The sequence below is a fragment of the Phyllobates terribilis genome, unplaced genomic scaffold (genome assembly GCF_046119375.1).
Source record: "Phyllobates terribilis strain yellow unplaced genomic scaffold, ASM4611937v1 Scaffold_2__4_contigs__length_985480577, whole genome shotgun sequence".
Taxonomy (NCBI): domain Eukaryota; kingdom Metazoa; phylum Chordata; class Amphibia; order Anura; family Dendrobatidae; genus Phyllobates; species Phyllobates terribilis.
Window position 1 is genome coordinate 163,248,851 of NW_027362762.1, and position 24,784 is coordinate 163,273,634.

A 24,784-nucleotide genomic window follows, 5' to 3' on the forward strand; every position below is an offset into this window, starting at 1 on the left:
TACATCATGATCCTCTCAGAAGGGGTAGCAAAAACCTGCTGACAGATTCCCTTTAATGATGCACCCACTGGGTGACCTCCCTCAATACAGATCTTGAAAGCTTGCTTTGTAACATTATTTATTTTATTATTGTTAGCCATTATCCCCTTCACAACATATGACCTATATTTTTGTCAAATGTCGTGTTCCCGACTATGATGTGGACTCCAGCACAGATCCCGCATCTTTCCTCGCACATGATGGCTGATTTAATCAGTCATCATGTGCCTTTAACAGCCGCTGGTGGATCGGAGCTCCACCCCCAGCAGTTAACCAGTCACATGCAAGTCGGAAGCACGTCACATGCCGCCCATCGGCATCCCTGTCACGAGATTGCGGGGCGGTGATGGGTTGTCATGACAACCGGGGGAGGAGTCTGCAGAAGACCCACGTGCCTGTCATTGTGAATTTCCTGTGAATGCCAGCTTGTGGCCGCGTTCATAGGAGATCGGACGATTGCAGTTTCAAGTCTCCTAAGGGGACGATTGAACACAGTAACAAAAAAAACACAAAAGTTCAAATCACCCCCATTTTACCCCTTTGAAAATAAAACAGTTAAAAAAAATACACATATTTGGTATCCCTGCGTTCGGAAATGTCTGATCTATCAAAATATAAAAACAATTAATCCGATGGGTAAACGGCGTAAAGAGAAAAAAAATCAAAAACGCCAAAATTATGTTTTTTTGGCTGCCGCAACATTGTACTAAAATGCAATAACAGTCTATTAAAAACATTGTATCTACCCCAAAATGGTATCAATAAAAACATCAGCAAGGGGAGCAAAAAATAATCCTTTACCCAGCCCCAGATCACGAAAAAAGAAAAAGCTGCGGGTCTCAGAAAATGGCGACAAAAGCAAAAGCTTTTTTTTTCACACAAATTTTGGATTTTTTTTCACCACTAAAATAAAAAATAAACTATACATGTTTGGTATTTGCGTACTCATAACTGACCTGGGGAATCACATTGCCAAGTCAGTTTTTTTTTACCATGTAGTGAGCATGGTAAATAAAATAACTCAAAAAACAATTGTGGAGTTGCACTTTTTTTTTGCAATTTCACCGCACTTAGATTTTTTCCCGTTTTCCAGTGCACTATATGGTGAAATCAATGGTGTCATTCAAAAGTACAACTAAAACAATCCCTCATATGGCTATACTGATGGAAAAATAAAAGAGTTATGGCTCTTGGAAGAAGGAGGTGGGAAAAACGAAGGTGCAAAAATGGCCATGAAGTAAGGGGTTAAAAGGTATTATATCTACAAGATTACTATTTTAGTTCTCTCACTGACAGAAATCAATCCCACCATCATGTATGACACCTTTAGGCTGTGTGCCCACGTAGCGTTTTTCAAGCGTATTTGATGCGGAATTTCCGCAGCGGAAACGCTTGTAAAACGCTTGGTAATCCGTCCCCCATGGTCCCCAATGAGAATCTGCAAGTTCTATGCCCATGCTGCGGATTTTTCCGCAGTGTTTTTGATGCGCAAAAAAATCCGCAGCATGTCATTTAATTTTGCGTTTCTGCATGCGGAATTGCCTTTGCAATGCAATAAAAAACACAAGGCAATTCCGCATGTCGAAAACGCGCGATAAACGCTTGCAAAATTCCGCATGCGTTTTTCCGGGAGAGGACATGCAGAAATGAAGCAGAAATTTTCTGCTTCATTTCCGCAACGTGGACACATAGCCTTAGGGTATGTGCACACGATGCAGAAATGAAGCAGAAAATTTCTGCATCATTTCTGCATCTCCCTGGCAGAAAAAACGCATGCAGATTGTGCATGCGTTTTTCCTGCAGAATACATGCGGATCCACATGCAGATTCACATGCGTTTCCGCATGCAGATTGACAAGCACTTTCCAGGCGATTTTAGCATCACCTGGAAAGTGCTTGACAACTAGGTCACACTATATAAATCCATGCAAACAGCATGGATTTATATAGTGTGACCCGAGAGAGTGTATATACTTACCTCCGATGGCCCGCGCTGTCCTGCTCACTCCGTTCTCCCGGCTGCCGGCAACTTTGAATTGAAAGACCTGCCGACATCAGCGTCACGTGACCCGTCACATGACTCTGACGTCAGCGCAGGTCCTACAACTCACTGCAAGTGCCGGGAACCAAGCGGGAGCGCTGCGCGGGCCGACAGAAGGTAAGTATACATTTATTTTTTATTTTATTCTTTTTTTTACAGCTTTTTTAATGGTTCCTGGGTGTGGATGAGACTCTCCTCTCCTCCACACCCGGGTACCATCCGCACATTAGAACGCACCAATTACGCAAGTACAGATGCAGTCTTGCGGAATTGGCGCGTTCTAATGCAAGTCAATGGCGGCGAAATCGCCGCGTTTCCGCAAAATTAATTGACATGCTGCGGATTTTTGACCGCAGCGTTAACGCTGCGGAAAAATCCGCATCATGGGCACAGCACATGCGGATTTCCATTGGGGAACATTGCTTCCCTTCTACCATGCGTTTTTCATGCGTTTCCGCGGCGTTTACGCAACTGCAAAAACGCCGCGGAAACGCATGAAATACGCATCGTGTGAACACAGCCTAAGAGTCTCATCCACACCCAGGTACCATTAAAAAAGCTGTAAAAAAAGAATAAAATAAAAAATAAATGTATTCTTACCTTCTGTCGGCCCGCGCACCGCTCCTGCTTGGTTCCCGGCACTTGCAGTGAGTTGTAGGACCTGCGCTGACGTCAGAGTCATGTGACGGGTCACGTGACGCTGATGTCGGCAGGTCTTTCAATTCAAAGTTGCCGGCAGCCGGGAGAACGGAGTGAGCAGGACAGCGCGGGCCATCGGAGGTAAGTATATACACTCTCTCGGGTCACACTATATAAATCCATGCTGTTTGCATGGATTTATATAGTGTGACCTAGTTGTCAAGCACTTTCCAGGTGATGCTAAAATCGCCTGGAAAGTGCTTGTCAATCTGCATGGGGAAACGCATGTGAATCTGCATGTGGATCCGCATGTATTCTGCAGGAAAAACGCATGCACAATCTCCATGCGTTTTTTCTGCCAGGGAGATGCAGAAATGATGCAGAAATTTTCTGCTTCATTTCTGCATCGTGTGCACATACCCTTAGTCTGTGCCATATATGGGGTCAGATCCCTCATTCTATTCAGCAGCTTACTAGAATGATGGTATCATGCTGCCCTCTAGTGGCATCCTCACTAAGTACTGTAAGTAGAGTGAAGGGAATGTATCAATTCAGATAATACAAATGCAATGTTTCTACTGAAAGGAGGGATTAGCTATGAGCTGGCATAAAAGCATCATGATAAGTACAAGGTGATAATAAAAGCTAAACAGCATCTTATGTAGACCAGAACTGTGAAATATTAGTAAAAATAGTGGTGTGGCCTTAATGTTAAAAGTTTGTTTTGTTTTTGTTTAAAAAAACAAAAACAAAACAAGTTATGCCTTACATTCCCCAGGTCTGGTGCTGAATCTCTGACGCTGCTTTGGGTTTTTGTTATTATCTGAATTGCTGACATCACATTGACACCACTGCAGCCCCTCAGTGAGGTCAGCAGCTTGTGCCGTCAACTCCTACAGAGCCACTGAGCTCAGTGATTAACGGCAGCGCTGACATGTGACATCAGCTCTGCAGACAATAACAGACACCGGGAGCAGTGGAGGGGACTCAACACTGGACCCGTGGAGGGTGAGTAAAGATCAGTTGGATTTTTTTTTAAGACAAACTGCAGCCTTGGGACGGGGGTTACCCGAGTCTGTTAAAACCCTTTAAGAGTATTGCAGCTGCGCCAATTGCAGTGGCCATTTAATGGTTAAAGAAACAGCAGCACTCTCCGATTATTTTACAGAGTTAATGCACTATTTACTGTATACATATGTTCTTAAAACATATTTTGATCAAAGTGTGAGAGCCAACCTGTCACAACAAGGAGATCTCCTATAGATAGGTCACCAAGCTAATCAGACTCCCCTTTCTTAAAGGGGTGGTCCAGTACTTTATATTATCCCCCCAATGTATCCCCCCAAGGCCCCTAAGGATTTTTGTAATTACCTTACGTTGCAGATACTGCCTGTGAGTGGCGCTATCAAAGGCATCATGTGACCCCCGGCTGCAGCTGGCTCTGACATTTCACTGACGTCACGACAAGTGCTGGCAGAAGCCGGGGGTCACCATCTTCCTGGTTCCACGGTGGATGCCAGGCTGTGGGTGGGTGGGTGGGTGGGTTTACCCCCCCCCCAGTGTCACACCCGGCATCCACCGCGTGCTCTGCCTCTCCCCATTCATTGGGAAAGCGTGCGGTGGATGCTGGGTGTGACGCGGGGGGTAACCCCACCCACAACCCAGCAGCCACTGCGGGGACCCCAGCACTGAGTAACGCCTCACTTGTCGTGACGTCAACGCGGGGTCACGTGATGCCTGTGAGCAGCCAAGGATAGCGCCGCTCACAGACAGAGACAGCAACGTAAGGTATTTACAAAAATCCTTAGGGACCCCGGGTGGATACATTGGGCGGGGGTTATATAAAGTACTGGACAACTTCTTTAAATGAAAACATAACTAACATGGAGGCGGTCACAATGTAAAAAACAAAACCCGCCATTGACTCCGAGCAGGTGAGCAGTGAGTCTGATTAGCGTAAAGACCCATCAGTGTGAGGTGCGAAAGGAACCTCTTAGTTATTGTATAAGTATAGTAAATACCGCAGGCCTCATTCAGATGGATTTCACATATACCGCACATTGGTTATACTGGTACTGGACTTTCCCTAAGGTCTCATTTAGATGTCCGTGTTGCTCATACGCATTTTTTTCACGGACAGGACATGTACCTATTATAGTTTATTGGGCTGCTTACATGTCCATGTTTTTTTTACCGACCGTGTGTAATTGCAAAACTCACGGAGACAGGTCCATTTTTCGCCTGTATCACGAATTAAAAGAGCCAATACAAGTCTATAGGTTCGTGAAAAACACGTACAGCACACGGATGGCAGCAGTGTACAGTCAGTGCACTGTCCGTATTTAACACTGCAAAGGATAGGAGAAGCTTTGTCATTTATTTATCCATCTGTGAAAAACACTGATGACACACTGATGGTAATACGGACCGTATACTGATGATGACCCTGGTACCATTTTTTTACGTACATGTTTAAACACAGATGTGTGAATGAGGCCTAAAGAGGTCACTAGCACCTAAATATAAATGCAGACCTGCAGACCTTTATACAGATATTGACATAGCTATATGTAGGCTTGTTTTTAGTGAGACAGATTCCAAGGGAGGGGAAATAAATAAAAAATCATTACCAATTTTCTAATTTGACTTTACACGTAAGGCCACGGCCCCACTATCAGTATTCGGTCAGTATTTTTTCTCAGGAGTGGGAGCCAAAACCAGGTGAGAATAATCAGAGAAAAGGTATAATAGAAACAAGGCACCAATTCTGCATTTATCACCCAATCCTGGTTTTGGCTCCTACTCCTGAGAAAAAATACTGACCGAATACTGATAGTGGGGCCATGGACTAACACTACGTCTTTTGTCAGGTCTCCATGTATGAAGTGGGTGCAGGTGCTAAGTCAGTACCATGCAGGGCAGTACGGTGGCCCAGTGGTTAGCACTGCAGCCTTACAGCGCTGGGGTCCTGAGTTCAAATCCCACCAAGGACAACATCTGCAAGGAGTCTGTGTGGGTTTCCTCTGGGTTCTCTGGTTTCCTCCCACACTCCAAAGACCTACTGATAGGAAATCTAGATTGTGAGCCTTTTCTCTGATTGTTCCTCACCTGGTTTTGGTTCCCACTCCTGAGAAAAAATACTGACCAAATACTGATAGTGGGGCCACGAGCTTCCTCTGTACGTCAGGAATGGATTAAAGGGGTATCGGAGGGCCGTTGATGTCACATCTGCTGATACATGCTAGGACATCTGTAAGCAGCAGGTATTGTCCTATTTCATAGGATACCCTTTTATGAGGCAGTGCAGTGAGACACCCAGTCTGTGCTTGTATTATATGGTTGATTGCTTTATGATTTCTGCAGCTAGACCCATTGCAATTTGCTGATTGCCACCGACTTCTATCCGGAAAAGGTTGATCTTCACAAAATGTTAAGATGTAAGCAATAACACATTAATGATGCAAAATGCTGTTTGAGATCTTGACCATAAACCTAATTTCACTCTAATAAACTAGTAGAAGAAATTACCTCCAGCAGATGTGGTCCCCCAGCCGGTGATAAAGCATTTTGCCATAGGGTCTACCTGCAGTGCCCGTGATGCCAGGCAGATTGGTTGGACATAATCTGTGTACGTAACTGGATTTTTTAGTTGCAACAAAACAAGATCACTATCCATAGTTCCAATGACAAAGTTTCCGTGAATTATAATCCGTTTGATTTGGGATATTTGCGTTGTAACATCTGGTTTGGATACATCATGTAATCCAAAAACTGCTCTCCAATACCTGTGATTTCTACAAGAGGAAAGGATTACGGTATCAGCACAGATGAAACAGATGTGACCTCTTTAGTCTTCAGGACGCCATATAATCATAAAACGGCAGATTTAACAACAAGTTTATAATTGGACATTTTAAGATAGCACATAGGATGCCATACCGGCAGACATTGCTCCAAGCTGGTAAGATGACCTCTCCAATACTTCTCCTTCACTTGCTAATCTCTTACTTGGCCATCAGAGCTTTTATCTACAAGCTCATTTTAACTACTAGGTTTATATGGATCCTGCACCAAAATCTACATTAAAAACTAATACTTGAGAAAGCTTCCCATTGTTTTCAATAGGAAAAAGCTCCTATATTGCATGTAGTGCTGTTTATTCCATGTTTTTAAGCATATCCTGTTAAGATCAATGGGTAGCTTTTTCAAAGAGCATTTGAAGCAGTTTTTGATGAGGATTTTAAAGAAGAATCTGCTCCAAAATCTTCCTAAAAAAAACTGTGTGTGACCATACGCTTACCGTATGTGTATGCAACGTTTTTTTTATCAGATGAGCAAATCCCCCAAGTTTTCCAAGAGAAAGACACTTCCAGAAACCCCAGGGTTCTTTTGATCATTTCCTGAGCAATTTCACGCCCTTTTTGGCCGTCTGCATTTTTTTTAGCCTTCCCATTGCCTTGTAGAGCACCTTCAAGAGCAAAAGATACCTGAAGAATGGTAAGCTCACATGGCGTCTTAGAGAAGCTAAAGAGATTAAAACTCTCAAAAGACTAAACATCTGCACAACAAATGTTTTGACAAAGTAATGCATATGTTCCTTCTTTTGAGCTTTTCACTTAGCACTTTTACAGGAAGGTTTTGGAGCAGACCTGCCTGAAAAAGACATCACCTGCACATACCCTGTGGATTTTGTTATGGAAATGGAGAGGAATATCCACAGCTTTTACCCTTTTCAGCCTCAGCGTGGTCCTTGCTGGTGATAATCGCAGCACCAGCAGGGAACCATGGTGAGGGCAGCGTTCAGCACCCGGCGCTTGGGAACAGCGCTAACTGTACTGCTGATTCCCAGACGCCGGTCCGTGTCACACTGATTCAGCATGAGGCACTTTTGCGGACCGTGTATCCGCAAAAAACGGACTTGTCGCCATGTGGAGCACACGGACACACGTGTGGAAACTGTCACCACCGATACCGGAGATACTGATGTGTAAAAGAGCCCGTAGATGCAGGGCTGCTTTTTTTGGGGTCAGTTCACACAAGGAAAATTCATTGCAGAAATTTCAGTAACTGGAATGATTTCAATTTATCTCATTGGAGCAATTTCTCCAGCATGTTCAGTATTTCTGTAAGACACATATAGTGTGAAAAATAAGTATTTGATACACTGCCGATTTTGCAAGTTTTCCCACATACAAAGAATGGAGAGGTCTGTAATTTTTATCGTAGGTACACTTCACTTGTGAGAGACAGAATCCAAAAATAAGAACCAGAAAATCACATTGTAAGATTTTTACATAATTAAATTGCATTTTATTGTATGAAATAAGTATTTGATCACCTACCAACCAGCAAGAATTCTGGCTCTCACAGACCTGTTAGTTTTTCTTTAAGAAGTCCTCCTACTCTGCACTCATTACCTGTATTAATTGAACCTGTTTGAACTCATTGCCTCTATAAAAGACACCTGCCCACACACTCAATCAATCACACGCCAACCTCTCCACCATGGCCAAGACCAAAGAACTGTCTAAGGACACCAGGGACAAAATTGTAGACCTGCACAATGCTGGGATGGGCTACAGGAGAATAGGCAAGCACCTTGGTGAGCAGGCAACAACTGTTCGCATAATTATTAGAAAATGGAAGAAACACAAAATGACTGTCAATCTTCCTTGGTCTGGGGCTCCATGCAAGATCTCGCCTCGTTAGGTAAGGATGATTCTGAGAAAAATCTAGAATCAGCCCAAAACTACAAGGGAGGGCCTGGTCAATGTCCTGAAGAGAGCTGGGACCACACCACGCCATCATGGATTAAAATCCTGAGGGTCACGCAAGATCCCCCTGCTCACACCAGCACATGTCCAGGCCCGTTTGAAGTTCACCAATGACCATCTGAATGATCTAGAGGAGGCATGGGAGAAGGTCATGTGGTCAGATGAGACCAAAATATAACTTTTTTGTATCAACTCCACTTGCCGTGTTTGGAGGAAGAAAAGGATGAGTACAACCCCAAGAACACCGTCCCAACGTGAAGCATGGTGGAGGAAACATCATACTTTGGGGGTGTTTTTCTGCAAAGGTGACAGGATGACTGCACCGTATTGAAGGGAGCATGGATGGGGTCATGTATCGTGAGATTTTGGCTAACCACCTCCTTCCCTCAGTAAGAGCATTGAAGATGGGTCGTGGTTGGGTCTTCCAGCATGAAAATGACCAGAAACACACAGCCAGGGCAACTGAGGAGTGGCTCCGTAAGAAGCATTTCAAGGTCCTGGAATGGACTAGCCAGTCTCCAGACCTGAACCCAATAGAAAATCTTTGGAGGGAGCTGAAACTGAATGTTGCCCAGCGACAGCCCCGAAACCTGAAAGTTCTGGAGAAGATCTGTATGGATGAGTGAGCCAAAATCCCTGCTGCAGTGTGCGCTAACTTGGTCAAGAACTATAGGAAATGTCTGACCTCTGTAATTGCAAACAAAGGTTTCTGTCCCGAATATTAAGTTCTGTTTTTCTATTGTATCAAATATTTATTTCATGCAATAAAATGCAAATTAATTATGTAAAAATCATAAAATGTGATTTTTCTGTTTTTTATTTTTAGATTCTGTCTCTCACAGTTGAAGTGTACCTACGATAAAAATGTAGGTGGGAAAACTTGCAAAATCGGCAGTGTATCAAATACTTATTTTCCCCACTGTACAATGGCATAGTTACAAAAAAAAATTCTGCAACAAATCTGCCACGTATAAATACATCTTCTGGAAGACAAGGACTGCATTTTGGAGCAGTACTTAATATCGGCAGTCTGCTTTATATAAACAAACCAGAACTAGGACCGCTCAACACTGACATATTTCAAAAAACCAGGTCTTGTGTCAGTGCATTAACAAGGTGGATGTTCTAATTAGGCAGCATCCGTTAGGGTCAGAGAGGCCGAAACAGTGTAAAACCGTATACAAATTTTTTTATCGTAAAAAACAGTCTATATACTCACAAATGGCATATGATATTTAGCGCATCAACCAGAAGAACCACATCAGAACCAAAAGCTCACCTTTCTGCTCAACCCCTAGTTTCGCCCATTTGGCTTCTTCCAGGGGCATGTCATTCTCCTGAATGAAGCAGAAAGGGTGAAACTGAGCTTATGGTTCCTTTTTTCCTGATTTGTTGATCATCTTAAGTGTTTTATGAGTATGTTGACTGCATTTTAAAATAAAGTTATTTGTGCCCAGTTTTACACTGTTTTGGCCTCTGATTTTTGGAGAACAGCAGCATTTATTCGGTGTGGAACATCTTGAGTGCTGAGAACAATTGCCAAGTGTGAAGCCGCAATCCCGAATGCATGCTGCCTGATTAAAAGATCCACATGGTTAAAGTACTGACATGTGAGCTGCTGATCTGTGGGGTTTTAGGATACCATTCAGATTGTGTCAGTCTTGAGCATTCCTATTTCTGTTTTTTTTTTTTTTGTCTATTTCAGAGTTCTTTGTGGACTTTCTGCTTCAATATAGGACCAGCTCCACAGAGAATTCATATACAGACTATAGAAGTGTAATATTTTGGTCTTTTATTTGGACTTTATTTCTAAAGGTTTTTACAACCGTTTTTAGTGTGCTCCCATAACTTTATTGCCCTGACCATGGCAGAGAACTAAACAGCAGGAGAGTACCTCAGTATTCCCACCTCAATGTCACACAGCCTTGTTCTCATATCGGACTTTATAATAATACATACCGCTTATCCATGAAGCAGTGGGCAGCAGTCATCACCCATATCCTGCTGATAATGGATCCTCCACATAAGTGTCTATAGCCATATCCGAAGCTGTAGTATTGAAGACTGACCTGCCATGGCCAGGCCCCTGGAAGTGCATCATGGCCTCCTACAATGCGGGATCCTATTGACTCTGACAGCGGACCCTTACCACAAACTGAAGAGATAAGAAGTGATCAGCGGAGTATGAACAGATTAAAGGGGTTCTCTCAGCTTCTTAAATGGGTAAATTGCAAAGTGCTTGTTAAAACAAGTAACTTTTTGCAATTTTATCTCTTGTTAAAAGTCCTCTCCATTCCTACAAGTAGGAATTTTTATTTTATAGTTTACAGCTCATTGCCTAGTTACCGGCCACCTCTGCAGTCTATCAGCAGTGGTCGGTTTCTGACGTAATGAGCAAAGCACTTGCATACTCTAGAGCAGGGGTCTCAAACACGCGGCCCGCGGGCCGCATGCGGCCTCTCCGCCTGCTTCATGAAGCCCACAGACACCATCAACCCCGATCGCGGCCTGGTCCAGGAGCCGCCGACATCAGTGCTGTAGTGCAGTGTATTGCCGCGCAGAAACTGGTTCTCTGCACAGCAATACCAATGCCAGCCGCCGGCCTATCAGTGGCGAGCAGCTGACATCTGCGTCCCAGCGCAGCGGCGTATGACGTCACTGACATGTGCAGATGTCAGCTGCTCGCCTCTGATAGGCCGGCGGCTGGTACTGGTATTGCTGTGCAGAGAGCCGTTCTCTGCGCGGCAATACATTGCACTACAGCGGTGATGTCGGCAGCTCCTGGACCGGGCCGCGATTGTCAAGGGGTCTATGGTGCCTACATGCTGCATGTGAGGAAGGATGCCGAGGGAGTGGAGGACAGGTGAGAAGAATCTTTTTTTTTTCTCTGTTATGTGCACTATGAGCACCTGGATGGGGACATGTGGGCACCTGGGTGAGCACATATGGGCACTATGGGTACCTGGATGGGGACGTATGGGCAACTGGGTGAGCACATATGGGCACCTGGATGGGGACATATGGGCACCTGGATGGAAACATATGGGCACCTGGATGGGAACATATGGGCACCTGGATGGGGACATTCCTACAATATGGGGACCTGGATGGGGGACGTTACGACAAGATGAGGACCAGGATGGGCACATTACTACAAGATGAGGACCAGGATGGGGCTTTACTACAAGATGAGGACCAGGATGGGGCATTACTACAAGATGAGGACCAGGATGGGGCATTACTACAAGATGAGGACCAGGATGGGGCATTACTACAAGATGAGGACCAGAATGGGGCATTACTACAAGATGAGGACCAGGATGGGGCATTACTACAAGATGAGGACCAGGATGGGGCATTACTACAAGATGAGGACCAGAATGGGGCATTACTACAAGATGAGGACCAGGATGGGGCATTACTACAAGATGAGGACCAGGATGGGCACATTACACCAGGATGGGACATTACTACAAGATGAGGACCAGGATGGGGCATTACTACAAGATGAGGACCAGGATGAGGCAATACTTGAAGATGAGGACCAAGATGGGCACATTACTACAAGATGAGGACCAGGATGGGGCAATACTTCAAGATGAGGATCCTTTGATGCTGCATAGGCAAAACTGCCTCTGCCTGCAGCATGAGAGAGCACAGTTAGGGCCAGCAGCTCAGCCAAGCCTCAGGTCTGAACTGTCAATCATCAGAAGCACGCCGTCCCTGGCAGGAGGCAGGGGAGAGGTGTGCTCCTGAAGACGTGACGTGCTCCTGAAGACGCGACATCTTTATTATTTATTTATGTTATCAAAATAGTGCAAAGATTTATCCAAAAAGTTATAGAGCAGTGATCAAGCATTGGAACTACTGCTCCATTGTGGGTCACTGTGGAACGCTTATTATGGGAACTGGTGGGGGTCTCAGTAGTCAGACCCCCAGTGATCAGATATATCACTGGGTGGTATAGCTGCTGACACAACCATCCAGCACTAAGCAAGTATCTTGCATTGATCTCAATGCCTAGAACAGACATTTGCCAGGTGTCGGACTCCGCGTGCACTAGCGCCCCTCCACGTATGATGAGTATGCCGCTATGGCCCCACTAAAGAACCCTTTCCAATATTGATTTTGTCTGTGTCCTTCCCCAGTGCTGCCCCCCTGTCTGCTGCACAAGCTCATACAGGAAGTATTTATATAGACCAAGAAACAGAACAATAAATTGATTCTTTGACAAGTCAAGTGTGACTCCGCACTGTCACTCTAGGGGGAGCAGTTATTTCATCACACTGACATCCACTCTTATGTGGGGCACTCTGACATCATCCATTGTTATGGGGGCACTCTGACATTATCCACTGTTATGGGGGCACTCTGACATCATCCACTGTTATGGGGGCACTCTGACATCATCCACTGTTATGGGGGCACTCTGACATCATCCACTGTTATGGGGGCACTCTGATATCGTCCACTGCTGCAGGGCCACGCTCATATTATCCAATGTTATGGGAGCACTCATATCCGCTGCTGTGGCCTCTATACTCTATGGGGGTATACTGTTCGGTGAAGCCTGCATGTTGGGTCGGGCTAGTGTATAAACATTGTGTGCAGATAACTGGCATGTCACTACAAATTGGCCACAGTAATAATAGTAAGGAGCAGAGCTGATGGCTTCCTGTTGGTGACTGTCTCCACACCTACCAACTGCCTCATCTCCCAGCGCAACTGTCGCCCACAACAGTAGCAGAGCTCCGCTCAGGACGGGCTCCATGTTACTGTCTCAGAGGGAGCGCGAATCCAGACCAGCAGGCGGCGCCAGAGGAAAGAGAATCGTCCCCGCGTCTCCCGCACTGCTCCTGTGACGTCATTTAGTCCATGGTTTAAAAAAGACGTGTAGTTACAAAGGTGAAGTGTGTAGTGAGGTGTGCTCCTCAGCGCCCCCTGCCGGCAGTCCTCAGGGCATGATTATTATTCTGCTAGCGGAGGAGTCGCGAGGTGTGAATGTGACCAGGTCTTTACTGCAGCCATTATGACTAAAGGCGCAGGAGGGAAGAGCGCCTTTATATATACCAGGGCCTAGTGCTGCAGGCGCTCCACAGTACAGGAGAGCCTAACAGGAGGGTCCTGCCACATTGCACACCAGAAACCATGTCAGCAATACCTACATGCAGAAAAGGTGGTCTCTGTCTCTGGGGGGCGTCTTCAGCCTCTTTCCTTGTGCTTTATATCAGAGCAAATCATTTTTTTCAGGTTCAGCTTACAGATCAGTTTCCTTATAGGCAATATTGAATAAAACGTAGTTTTCGAATATTCTTTCTATATTCGAGTCCCTGATAATTCACATTATTGTCTTATCCGATATATAATAGCAAAAGTTTTCAGTTAAACTTCACTTTTAATGAGCTAATTAAAACCAAACTGTACAAAAGACAAAAATGTGCTTCTTGGAAAAAACAGTATCAGTAAAATATACAATATGGGGTAATCTACCCAGGTGAGAAATATTACAGGCGAGGCAATGTGGACGAGATCTATCGGGTTACAACCAGACGCTTCCAGGAACGTGCAAGTTCCATCAGGAAACCATATAACATTTCTTAGGCTGCGTTCCAGCACCCGATCAGTGGCCCCGTCAGAGCTTATGTCCAAACCCCCCACAAAACGGGATTCAGAAGTATGCACCCACAGAGCGAATATTAGACCCTCAGTGAGTTGTAGCCAGAGCAGCTGACAGATATTAACCCCTTTACCCCGAGGGTGGTTTTCACGTTAATGACCGGGCCAATTTTTACAATTCTGACCACTGTCACTTTATGAGGTAATTACTCTGGAACGCTTCAACGGATCCCCCTGGTTCTGAGAATATTTTTTCATGATATATTGTACTTCATGATTGTGGTAAAATTTCTTCGATATCACTTGCGTTTATTTGTGAAAAAAATGGAAATTTGGCAAAACTTTCACAATTTTCAAACTTTGAGTTTTCATGCCCTTAAATCAGAGAGATATGTCACACAAAATAGTTAATAAATAACATTTCCCTCGTGTCTACTTTACATCAGCACAATTTTGGAAACATTTTTTTTTTTGTTAGGGAGCTATAAGGGTTAAAAGTTGACCAGCGATTTCTCATTCTTACAACAAAATTTACAAAACCATTTTTTTTTAGGGTCCACGTAACATTTGAAGTCACTTTGAGGGGTCTTTATGACAGAAAATACCCAAAAGTGACACCATTCTAAAAACTGCACCCCTCAAGGTGCTCAAAACCACATTCAAGAAGTTTATTAACCCTTCACGTGCTTCACAGTAATTAATTGAACGTGAAAGGAAAAAATTAACATTTAACTTTTTTTCACTAAAATTTTACTTTAGTACCAAATCCCACACAATTTTCCCACTCACTCTCAGGACAGGGGTGCATTCAGGGGGTTAAATCTGGGAGTCCTTCCCTTCGTAAACTCTAAACTTGTGAGTGTACCCTGAGGTACTCTCACACAGTTTATACAGCTTGATTCTTACTGGGCAGGTACTGCTGGAATCTAAGCCGCCCCTTAAAATGGATTAAGGACTTATCCACGCAGATGTCCCTTTGGAGCACGTACACTTCAGCAAACTTGTTGTTGAAGTCCTCGATGACCGGCCGAACTTTGAAAAGACAATCAAAGTTCGGGTCATCACGTGCAGGACACCTTGCATTATTGTTGTAATGCAAGAACTTGTGGATGGCCTCAAAACGTTTCTGGGTCATGACCATTCGGAACACTGGAGTGTTATACAAAACGTCAACACTCCAGTATTGCCGAACTTCTGGCTTCTTCAGGATCCCCATGTGAAGGACCAGGCCCCAAAACTTCATCATTTCTTCTACGTCTACAGGAGACCAGTTAGAAAATGATGAAGAGGGGTTTTGTTCCAAAAATTGATGAGCGTACACATTAGTTTGGCCCACCATGAGGTTTACAAAATCCTCAGAGAAAAAGACTTTGAAAAAGTCTATTTCTGTGAGGCTGGTGGTGTCAAACTTGATTCCTGATTCTGCCACAAAATCAGGAATCAGTGGCTCATAATTTTTCGGAGGGCGAGGTCCATACGGGGTCAGTAGTGGGGGGCGCTGGTTCATCTTCTCTCCTGGGGCGACTGCGTGGCAGTCCAGCAGCACCTGAGGAGGAGGAAGAAGAATAGGAGGAAGACGAGGAATCAGAAAAATAAAGAAAGGTGGGATCCTCGCCGTCGCTGTCAGTGTCGGAGGCAAGGAAAGCGTATGCCTCCTCTGCTGAATAGTGAGTTTGGGATGAGCGCGACATTTTTTGTTGTGTATGTGGTGCGTGTGTGTCAGTACTTTATTTAGAGTGTGTGTGTGTTAGTGTGCTTGGTGTGAACTTCTTTTTTTTTTTATTCTGGAAAAAAAAAAAAAAGGAACAACCGTAGGTGGTGCAAACAGCAAGCATGAGTGCGGATCGGTGAACTATGTCACCAATCAACTCTCGGCAGCTGCTGGGTGTGCGCGCGGATGTGGTGTAAATGGGGGGAGTGTAAAACTGCGAGCATGACTGCGGATCAGTGATCTGTGGTCACTAATCAGCACTCGGCCGCTGCAGAAAGCACGGAAAGAAAAAAAACGGACAAATGTCGAGTGATCAAGTACTGATCAAGTAATGATCAGCACTTGGTGGCAGAAAGGCGGATGGGAAGGGGGGAAGGAGGAGAGGGGAGAGAGGGGGATTGGGGTGGATGAGGACGGATCAAAAAATCCTACTTACAGTTGTCTTCTGTCAGATGTCTTCTGTAGCAGGAGCGGCAATTGTGGTGTCACAGGCTTCTGTGGTCCACAATAGGACAGCGCGACCGCCCTCTACAAAAGAAAAAAGATTAGTGGAAAAAAAAGTGTAAAGTAGCGAGTGCTGATCGGTGATTTGCGTCACCGATCAACGTTCAGCGGCTGCTGGATTCACGCATGGAGGTGGTGCAAAGTGGGAGGGGGGGAGAAAAAATGGACAGCGACAAAAAAAAGTCCTGGAAAACAGCGAGCATGGACATTGATCAGTGACGTAGTCACTGGTCAGCGCTCGGCTGCTGCAGGATGCACAAAATAAAAGCGTGCTCGGTGGCAGAAAAAGGGGATGGGAAGGGCGGTAAACAGAGAGGAGGAAGGGGGGTAAAATGAGGGGGGGTTGGGGTGGATGAGGGGTGATCAGAGATGGACTTACCAAAGTCTCTGTTCTTTTTTCAGCAGGAGCAGGGTCAGTAGCAGGATCAGCAGCAGCAGGAGACCGAAGACCAGAGCAGAAGATCCAGGACACTGAAGCAGGAGATCCAGAAGACTGGAGCAGGTAGGAGAAAGGTCTTGTAGTGTCACAGAAAATTCTGTGGCACTACATGGCCCAGCGCAGCGCAGATCAGATGTGACCGCTCTGTAGAAATCCTCACCAAGTGTGAGGATCTGCAGGGCAGTCACAGGGGGGTGATAGGGTGGTGACAGCCAGGTCACAGGCCGATCACCACCCGGTCACCTCCTGGTCAAGTACACTGATTGGTGCGATCAATGATGACATTGATCGCACCAATCAGAGATGGCTGGGGCCTGGGCGGCATCACTGGGGGTCATGGAGCGGTGACAAACAGTTCACAAGCCGGTCACCGCCAAGAACTCTGATTGGAGCGATCAATGTCATCATCGATTGCTCCAATAAGAGCTGGCTGGGGCCTGGACTTACACTACAAGGGGTCGTGGGTCGGTGACAGGCAGGTCACAAGCCGGTCACCACCCTGTCACCGCACGGTCGCGCTATGAGCAGTGCGATTGATGTGATCGGCGATCGCACTGATCATAGCTGATTGGGGAGAGGGCTGGGATCTCTAGGCAATCTGATTGCCGGAAACAGTGAGAAATGCTGTCATTGGCTGTTCAGCTTTGAACAGCCAATCACAGCGATCGTGGTAGCTGGGGGGGGGGGGCGGCGACACCCCCCGGGATGACCCTGAGGTAAGATGGTGCCAGAAATTTAATGCGGTCACCGCGACATTAAAAGTCGCGCATAATAAAAAAATATAAAAAATTCTTTGAGGATTTTTTTTTTATATAGAACTTTTACATTTTCAGTGTTGTCGCATTTTTGTATGCACTATATATTGAACAGATGGATTTTAGTAATTTAACATTTCTTTGTGGTAGAAAAATATAAAACAGCATCATGGTTAGGGTGCCACAGTGTGAATATGGTTCCAAACAACAGTACAGAGTACAACCTACTACAGCAAAACCGAAGAAATGGACCAGCACACCTGTGTGTATAAGTGCAATGTGTAGATGCATAGTCACCCTGTGGCCAGTAACAGACAAAACCTAGGATAAAAGCAAAATAAGCAAATACCCTGCAGTAAATAAATAAATAGCGATAGTGCATGAAAAAACACAGGATACTTTGTTGTCACTATTTTGATTATTTTTCCTTTGCTTTAGCTCCTTATATTTTGTACTTCACACCCCCCCAGGCTGTGCATCTTGTCTATTTAGCTTTCTACAGGCCGGTGTGAAATAGTCAGGTCTAGGTTCTGTTCTGCCCCCGTCTATTTTGAGGCCTACTGGAACATAACGAGGTGAACTACTATTGTTAGCGACCATACTGATTGGGTGCACCTTGTCGCAGTGGGATGGCTTTTACGCTTTTTTAATCAAAATTTTGTCAACAAAGTACCCTATGTTATATACATGTAAAATTATTATTTATTTACTTACTGCAGTGCTTCTATGCATTGATTTTATCCTAGGTTTTGTCTGTTAGTGGCCACAGTGTGAATGTGCCCCTACATACTGCACTTATACCAACAGGTGTGCAGGCCTATATATTTGGTTTTGTTAAAAAAAAAGTATACCACTATTTCAACCAGACTCTACAGGATGAAATAGTGTAGTCTACTATGCTATTCCATATCTTTTTTTGCATTGTACTGACTCATTCTGGCTAGATAGAGGCCAAAAAGGATACTCTTTTGGCCTCCATTTGGCTAATGTATTCCCATAGACATCTATCTTACACATCGGCAGCTTCAGATTGAAAAAACAAACAAGTATTGATATACATCTAGTCCTCGTATATTGGTTTCTCCCTTCTGTATGCAATTTGCATTTACAATGTATTTAAACCGTAATTAATTCAGTGAGGTAGCGCTTAAAAATGTGATTTTTCTTTTATATGAAGCTTTCATTTTGTGCTTTTTACATCCAGTGTACAAAAGCACCACACAAATGCCAGGGATTTGCATGAAAGGGTGGCACCTAGTTGCAACATGTGAACCAAATTTCTGCAAATGATGAAAAATGGAAGCAACATTTTGAAAACATCTCTATTTACTCAGTATATAAAAAAAACAGTATGTAATAATCGAGTACTAGAACAGTATTAGTATCAGCATTATAACAGTGGAGTGTCCCAGCACAACAGCAGGTTTACTGACAGCATCATAGGTAATATAGGAGCCTTCATATACAGTAATTCTGAAAAAAAATCAGGTTGCTTATTTTCCACTTTAAGACCTCATTCAGACATACGTGTTGCACGTACTCATTCTATCTGTTTTTTTTCACCTATAGAACACATACCCATTATAGTTTCTGGGAATATTCACATCTATTTTTTTTATGAACCGTGTGTCTGTGCAAAACTCACGGAGACGTGTCTTTTTTTCTGGCAGCACGGATGAAAAGGGCTAATATAAGTCTATGGGTCCGTGAAATACATGATGACATCTGATGACATCTGTGTGCTATCTGTGTTTAACATGGCAAATGATAGGAGAAGCTTTGTAATTTATTTATCCATGAAATACACTAATGGTAAAAACAGACACACGGACCGTACACTGATGAGACACTGATCAAAGCACTGATGACACCAGTATCATTTTTGCAAACATGAAAAATACTGATGTGTGAATGACGCCTAAAGTGAACTTGTCATGTCGGCTAATGCTATTATCTTGCAAATATAGGGTTAATCTGCAGGATAATAGCATTAGGAAGGTGCCAGGCTGCCGGACTGAAATTGCAGCACCCGAGAGAAAATGAACTTTATTCCTGCTTTCAGTCATACAGGTATGCTGGCGTGGCTACAGTGCGTGCCCCAATACTTGGATTGACAGCCGGCTCAGCAGTCCATCAACGTAGAGCAGACTGTCAGTCAAAGTGCTGGAGTGTGTTTACAGCCGCTGCTCTCAGTGCTGTGAGTGGTGACTGTAGCTGCAGCGGCACACCGCTATGACTGAAAGCTGGTGGCTCCCGAGAGGAATAAAGTAAATTTTTTCCCGGGTGCCGCACTTTCAGTACTGTGGCGGTCACCTTCCTAAGGGCGCAGTCAGACGGCCGTGCAACACGGATGACGATCGCATCGCAATGCTCGGACTGGCTGGCGGCTCTCCTGACCCGAGCGTGACAGTATGTATTTCTATGCAGCTGTCACTCTCAGGTCAGGAGTGCTGCCAGCCAGTGCACTGCGATGCGATCGTCATCCATGTTATACGGCCATCTGACTGCTCCCTAACGCTATTAACCTGCAAAATAACCCTATATCTGCAGGTTAATAGCGTTATAGGACATGACTGGTTCTCTTTAAAGGGTTGTAACCGAAAATAAAACAAAATATCTCTCATCAAGGAGAAGTTACAGTTAAAGAAATCTGTCAAAAAAAATTGTGAAACTCAGAATAAGATCTTGGATTTACAATAGTATTTTTGTAATGGAGATGGAAATACTTTTTAATGAGATTTATTTAATTGCATAACCGTAAATATGGGGTCTAACTGGACTCCATTTAAATGGTGCTAAGACATGTTTATATTTAACATCAGAAAATTTTGATGTTTCCAGGTATTTCCATGTTTTCTTTGTGAGTTTACATCCATCTCCTATATGTCTCCAAGTAGGATCTAAAATTATCTGGAAAAAATAATTCCAAGAAGAAGGATCTGCAGTTACGTGCTCCAAGAAGTAATATGCTCCGCCCTGGAAAAGAAAAGAAGACAGAAACAATATGAGAAACAACATTTTCTGACAAGTGAGTTTAGGGGCCATATGGGCCGTTGAAATAAATTGACTCCATTACCTGTACAGTCGTGGCCAAAAGTTTTGAGACTGACACAAATTTTGGTTTTCACAAAGTTTACAGCTTCAGTTTTTATAGTGGATATTTGTATTAACTTTAGAATGTAATGAACAATAATGAATGTAAGGGCTCATGCAAACATCAGATCGCACTTGGACCAATGTTATTCTAAGGAGTCATGCAAAATTGCAACATTCACAATTTGCATCCGATATTCAGATTACACTCGGCCATGTAAGTTAAAGGGGCCATCAGAAAAGTCGGACAGCACTTGAATTTCTTCCAAGTGTGGTCCGATTTTCACAGACTGAAAGAATGGAGAAGATGGAGAATTTTCTTTCCATCTGCTCATGATCGTATCAGAGAAAATCGGATCACACTCTGATCATGTTCTGTTTTAACTCTGATCAGAGTGTGATTAGCATAATCGGCACGATTCTCTTGGGTGAGAGAAAATCTAGTTGTCTGCACCTAGCCTAATAATGAGTAATGAATATGAATAAAAAAAAAATTACAAAGTCATTCTTTCCCATAAAAATGAACTTAATCATAAAAACCTTATTCAAAGAGAGTGGTTCAATTGCTTGTGAAGTAGGCTTAATGGCGCCCAAAAAAAGTCCAGCAAGTGCCAGGACCATCTTCTAAATAATATTCAGCCGAGGGATCTATTCAACACCAGTGCAGAAATAGCAGACAGCTGTCAGTGCATCTGCACGCACAGGGAGGTGATGGCTTTTGAAGTCAAGAAGTGCAGCAAAGAAGCCACTTCTCTCTAAGAAAAACTTCAAGGATAGACTGACATTCTGCAGGAAGTACAGCGATTGGGCTGCAGGCAACGGGGTAAAGGTATTTGCTGTGATGAAGCCCCCATCAGACTGGGACACCTGGATGAATAATTGTCCTTAGAAAAAAAGATGAGCGCTACTTGAGTCCTGTGTCATGCTAACAGTAAAGTATACTGAGACCATTCATGTGTGGCGTTGTTTTTCATCCAAGGGAAGGGGCTCACTCATAATTTTGCAGTTTTGAAAAATAAGGGTCAATTCTGTAAATATTGAGTCTTTACATAAACTTGATGTTTGTCAATAAAAGTGCAAAAACTTATGAAATGCTGATAATTGTACTTCAGTAACCATATTAAATTCTGACTAAAAGATCTTAAAAACCTGAGGCAGCAAAATTGTGAAAACCAAAATTTGTGTCAGTCTCAAACCTTTGATCCACGATTGTATAATGACTGCTAGAAAATGATGGTTTCTGCCTTTGTACTGAATGTCCTGACCAGAGGCACCGGATTTTAAATGGAAAAATGCATAGTCGTCACTCAGCCACTAATCCTATTAGTGTCACCAGTGGCCTTACCTGCACTCACTGGCTGCCACATTTGCCCACACTGATGTATCTGGTTCTCTGTAAAGCAGTGTTCACATATGGGCCAATAAAGATCTGTTGTTACCCTGCATTGAAAAACACAATCAACTACGGTATATTTTTCAATAAAGAGTAATCCATCAAATTAGGTAAACCTATTTTTATAATGTGAGGTATATTCAACTGTATGTAATAAAGTTAGGTGGCGGTGGTGTTGGGCTTTAAAAATAATATAGGATGAAACATTCTTTGCTGGTAGAGTAATTCTCCACTCGGATGGTAGAAGAAATTCAGGCATACACAAGTGACAGAACCTAGGATTAAAACAAAATGTGCAAATACCCTGCAGTAAGTAAATAGTAATACTACATGTAACTAACATAGGGTACTTGGTTGACCCTATTTTGATCAAAAAAGCATAAAAGCCATACTACCACGACAAGGTGTACCCAATCCGGATGGTCCTATCTCTAGTATTAAGCCTCCCCAAATTGGTGCGGTTATCACTAGGTTGACAATGTTTCCATCAGCTTTGACTGGTGTACTGTATGTACATTAATGATCATTTGAAATCTCTGACGATTTGTGCTAAAACTGCATGAATTTTCAGATCCAGACAGACTGTCATGCCAATGCCTGATTATTGTGATCTCTTTCTAAATGTGCATGTAAAAGCATGGCCAGAATTAGAACAGGATATCCCATAACTGGATTATTGTGTTTCCCTCCTGATGTCTGCACTATTGTCTCCAGTTGCATAATATAGATGACACAATGACAAACCATGGCACTGTGCAGTGGAGCTTTTATGTAGCAGCGCACATAATCTAGGTCACAGGCCAAAAAAATAAAAAAAATCGTTAATGACTTAGGTTGTTATAGCAAATCAGGGTCAAAAGTCACCGAGTGCATTCACAAGCTTGGTAAGGAGTGGCCGATCTTGGAATTGTGACAATATTTGACTAGCGTTTACATTAGACAAGAAGATTCTTCCACAACACGTCCTATTTTTTAATGACAATTTTTATCTATGACATTTCTGTGCTAACCGTTTTTTTTTTCACTGAGCCATTGACTTGCCTTGGACTTCTTTTCACTTGCTGATTTTTGCTCCATAAAATAAAAAAAAAGAAAGGCGCATTCATTGTAATGGGTCCGTGACCTATCCGTAAAAAAAAATAACGGATAGCACACGTACCAAAAAACTGATGTGTGAAAGAGCTCTTAGTAGAAAGGCATTCTGTTCGGTGATGTTTTACTTATATATTTAGGAAAGCTGGGTGAGAATGTAGCCACCAATTCTCCTACTTATGCCACAGCAGTAGTCACCTAGCTTTTCTAGGCAAATGTCCTACTCCCATATTTACTGTCTCAAAAGGTGACCATAAGACTTAGAGGGGTATACAGGTTACAAGATGTCACGTATCCACAAGATAGGGGATAACTTTAAGGGCTCGCTCACACGAGCGTATAACTCGGACAAGTGCTGTTCGATGTTATATCAGATAGCACTCGACCCAGTGTTATACTATGGTGCAGTGCAGATCTATTTCTTTTTCTCATGACGATTCGTCATGAGAAAAAAATCGCAGCATGGCTTCACAAATCAGATCACGCATACCCATTAAAGTCTATGGGAACATGTAAAACATCGGCCTGCACTCAGAAGACATCCCATTTATGCGGACAGCGACAAAGGAGAAGATGGAGAAATTAAGTTCTCCGTCTTCTCCACACCTGTGTTACTGTTCTCTCATGTGAGCGAATCGGATCACACTACGCTGACACTTGGCTCAAGCTCGGATCAGAGTTTGAGCCGAGTGTCATTAGCATAATTAATCTGATTCTCCCGGAAGAGAAAATCATCCCTCGTGTGAGCGAACCCTTAGATTGATCTGGATCCAACCACTGAGACCACCACCAAATTCCAGAAAAGAGCACTTTTGTCCCCCATCTGAATAAAGCAACAATGCACATGCTCAACCAGCTGGAGAACAAAAGTGCCCCTTTCTGGTGAACGCTGAGGGTCTCAGAGATTGGACCAGCACCAGTCTAGAAGTTATTGTATTACTGTATATAGGTGATCATTTTTTGCAATTGAAATGCCCCCTTAATATGCATTTTAAATCAATTATTTACTGTGTGTTTGGTAATGCAAAAAAATAGACTCACAGGCTTCAGGACTCTATGTATCTCTGCCAGGATGCCATCAACATTTTCCACAGAGCAAAGTACCAATGTACAGACCACCACATCCATGGAACCGCTGGCTACTTGGGGCATATTCTCGCCTGGGGCTATCAGAAAATCTTGGAAATGCACATGATCATTCTCGGCCAGGCTTTTCTTTAGGTATGTCCTGAAGTTCGGGTTAGGGTCCACGCACGTCACTGTGCATCCTGAAGGATAGAACTGGAAGTTGGCACCGGTGCCACAACCAAGATCTAGAACTTTAAGATCTCCAGAGGGGCCTTTAAAATCACTCAAGTTGTTGAATAGCTCTTTCTTGTAGTCTTTCATGTATTTGTTGTAGGTCTTGGTGACTCTATTCAGGAGGTAAGGCAGCCACTTCTTAGCCAAAGGATTCCACAGACCCAACATGTAAAGAATGTGGATTGGCAGTGTAATGATAGCAACACATAGCTGGCAGAAAAATATGTGTAGAGCCATGTCCAGCCAGTGTAAGGTGTAATGTAAGCTGATTTCCGAGCTCGTATGTGACGTGCACAACAGTGAGCAAAGGGTGTAACCGGTGGACAGGCTGCACGCTGCCTCCTCCTCCTCATGCTGCTGCTTCTCCTGCTAGGCCAAGGAGCAAA

General features: G+C 43.8%; 1 protein-coding gene across 1 annotated transcript; it reads right to left on the reverse strand.

The window, feature by feature from the left end:
- Nucleotides 1-18,826: 18,826 nt before the first annotated feature.
- LOC141199400 (thiol S-methyltransferase TMT1A-like) lies at nucleotides 18,827-24,784 on the reverse strand. The gene is made up of 2 exons (XM_073663212.1): nucleotides 24,138-24,784; nucleotides 18,827-20,494 (listed from the first exon to the last, which is right to left on the reverse strand). Exons 1-2 carry the CDS (start codon nucleotides 24,633-24,635, stop codon nucleotides 20,258-20,260), a joined length of 735 nt encoding a protein of 244 aa, XP_073519313.1. The 5' UTR covers nucleotides 24,636-24,784; the 3' UTR covers nucleotides 18,827-20,257.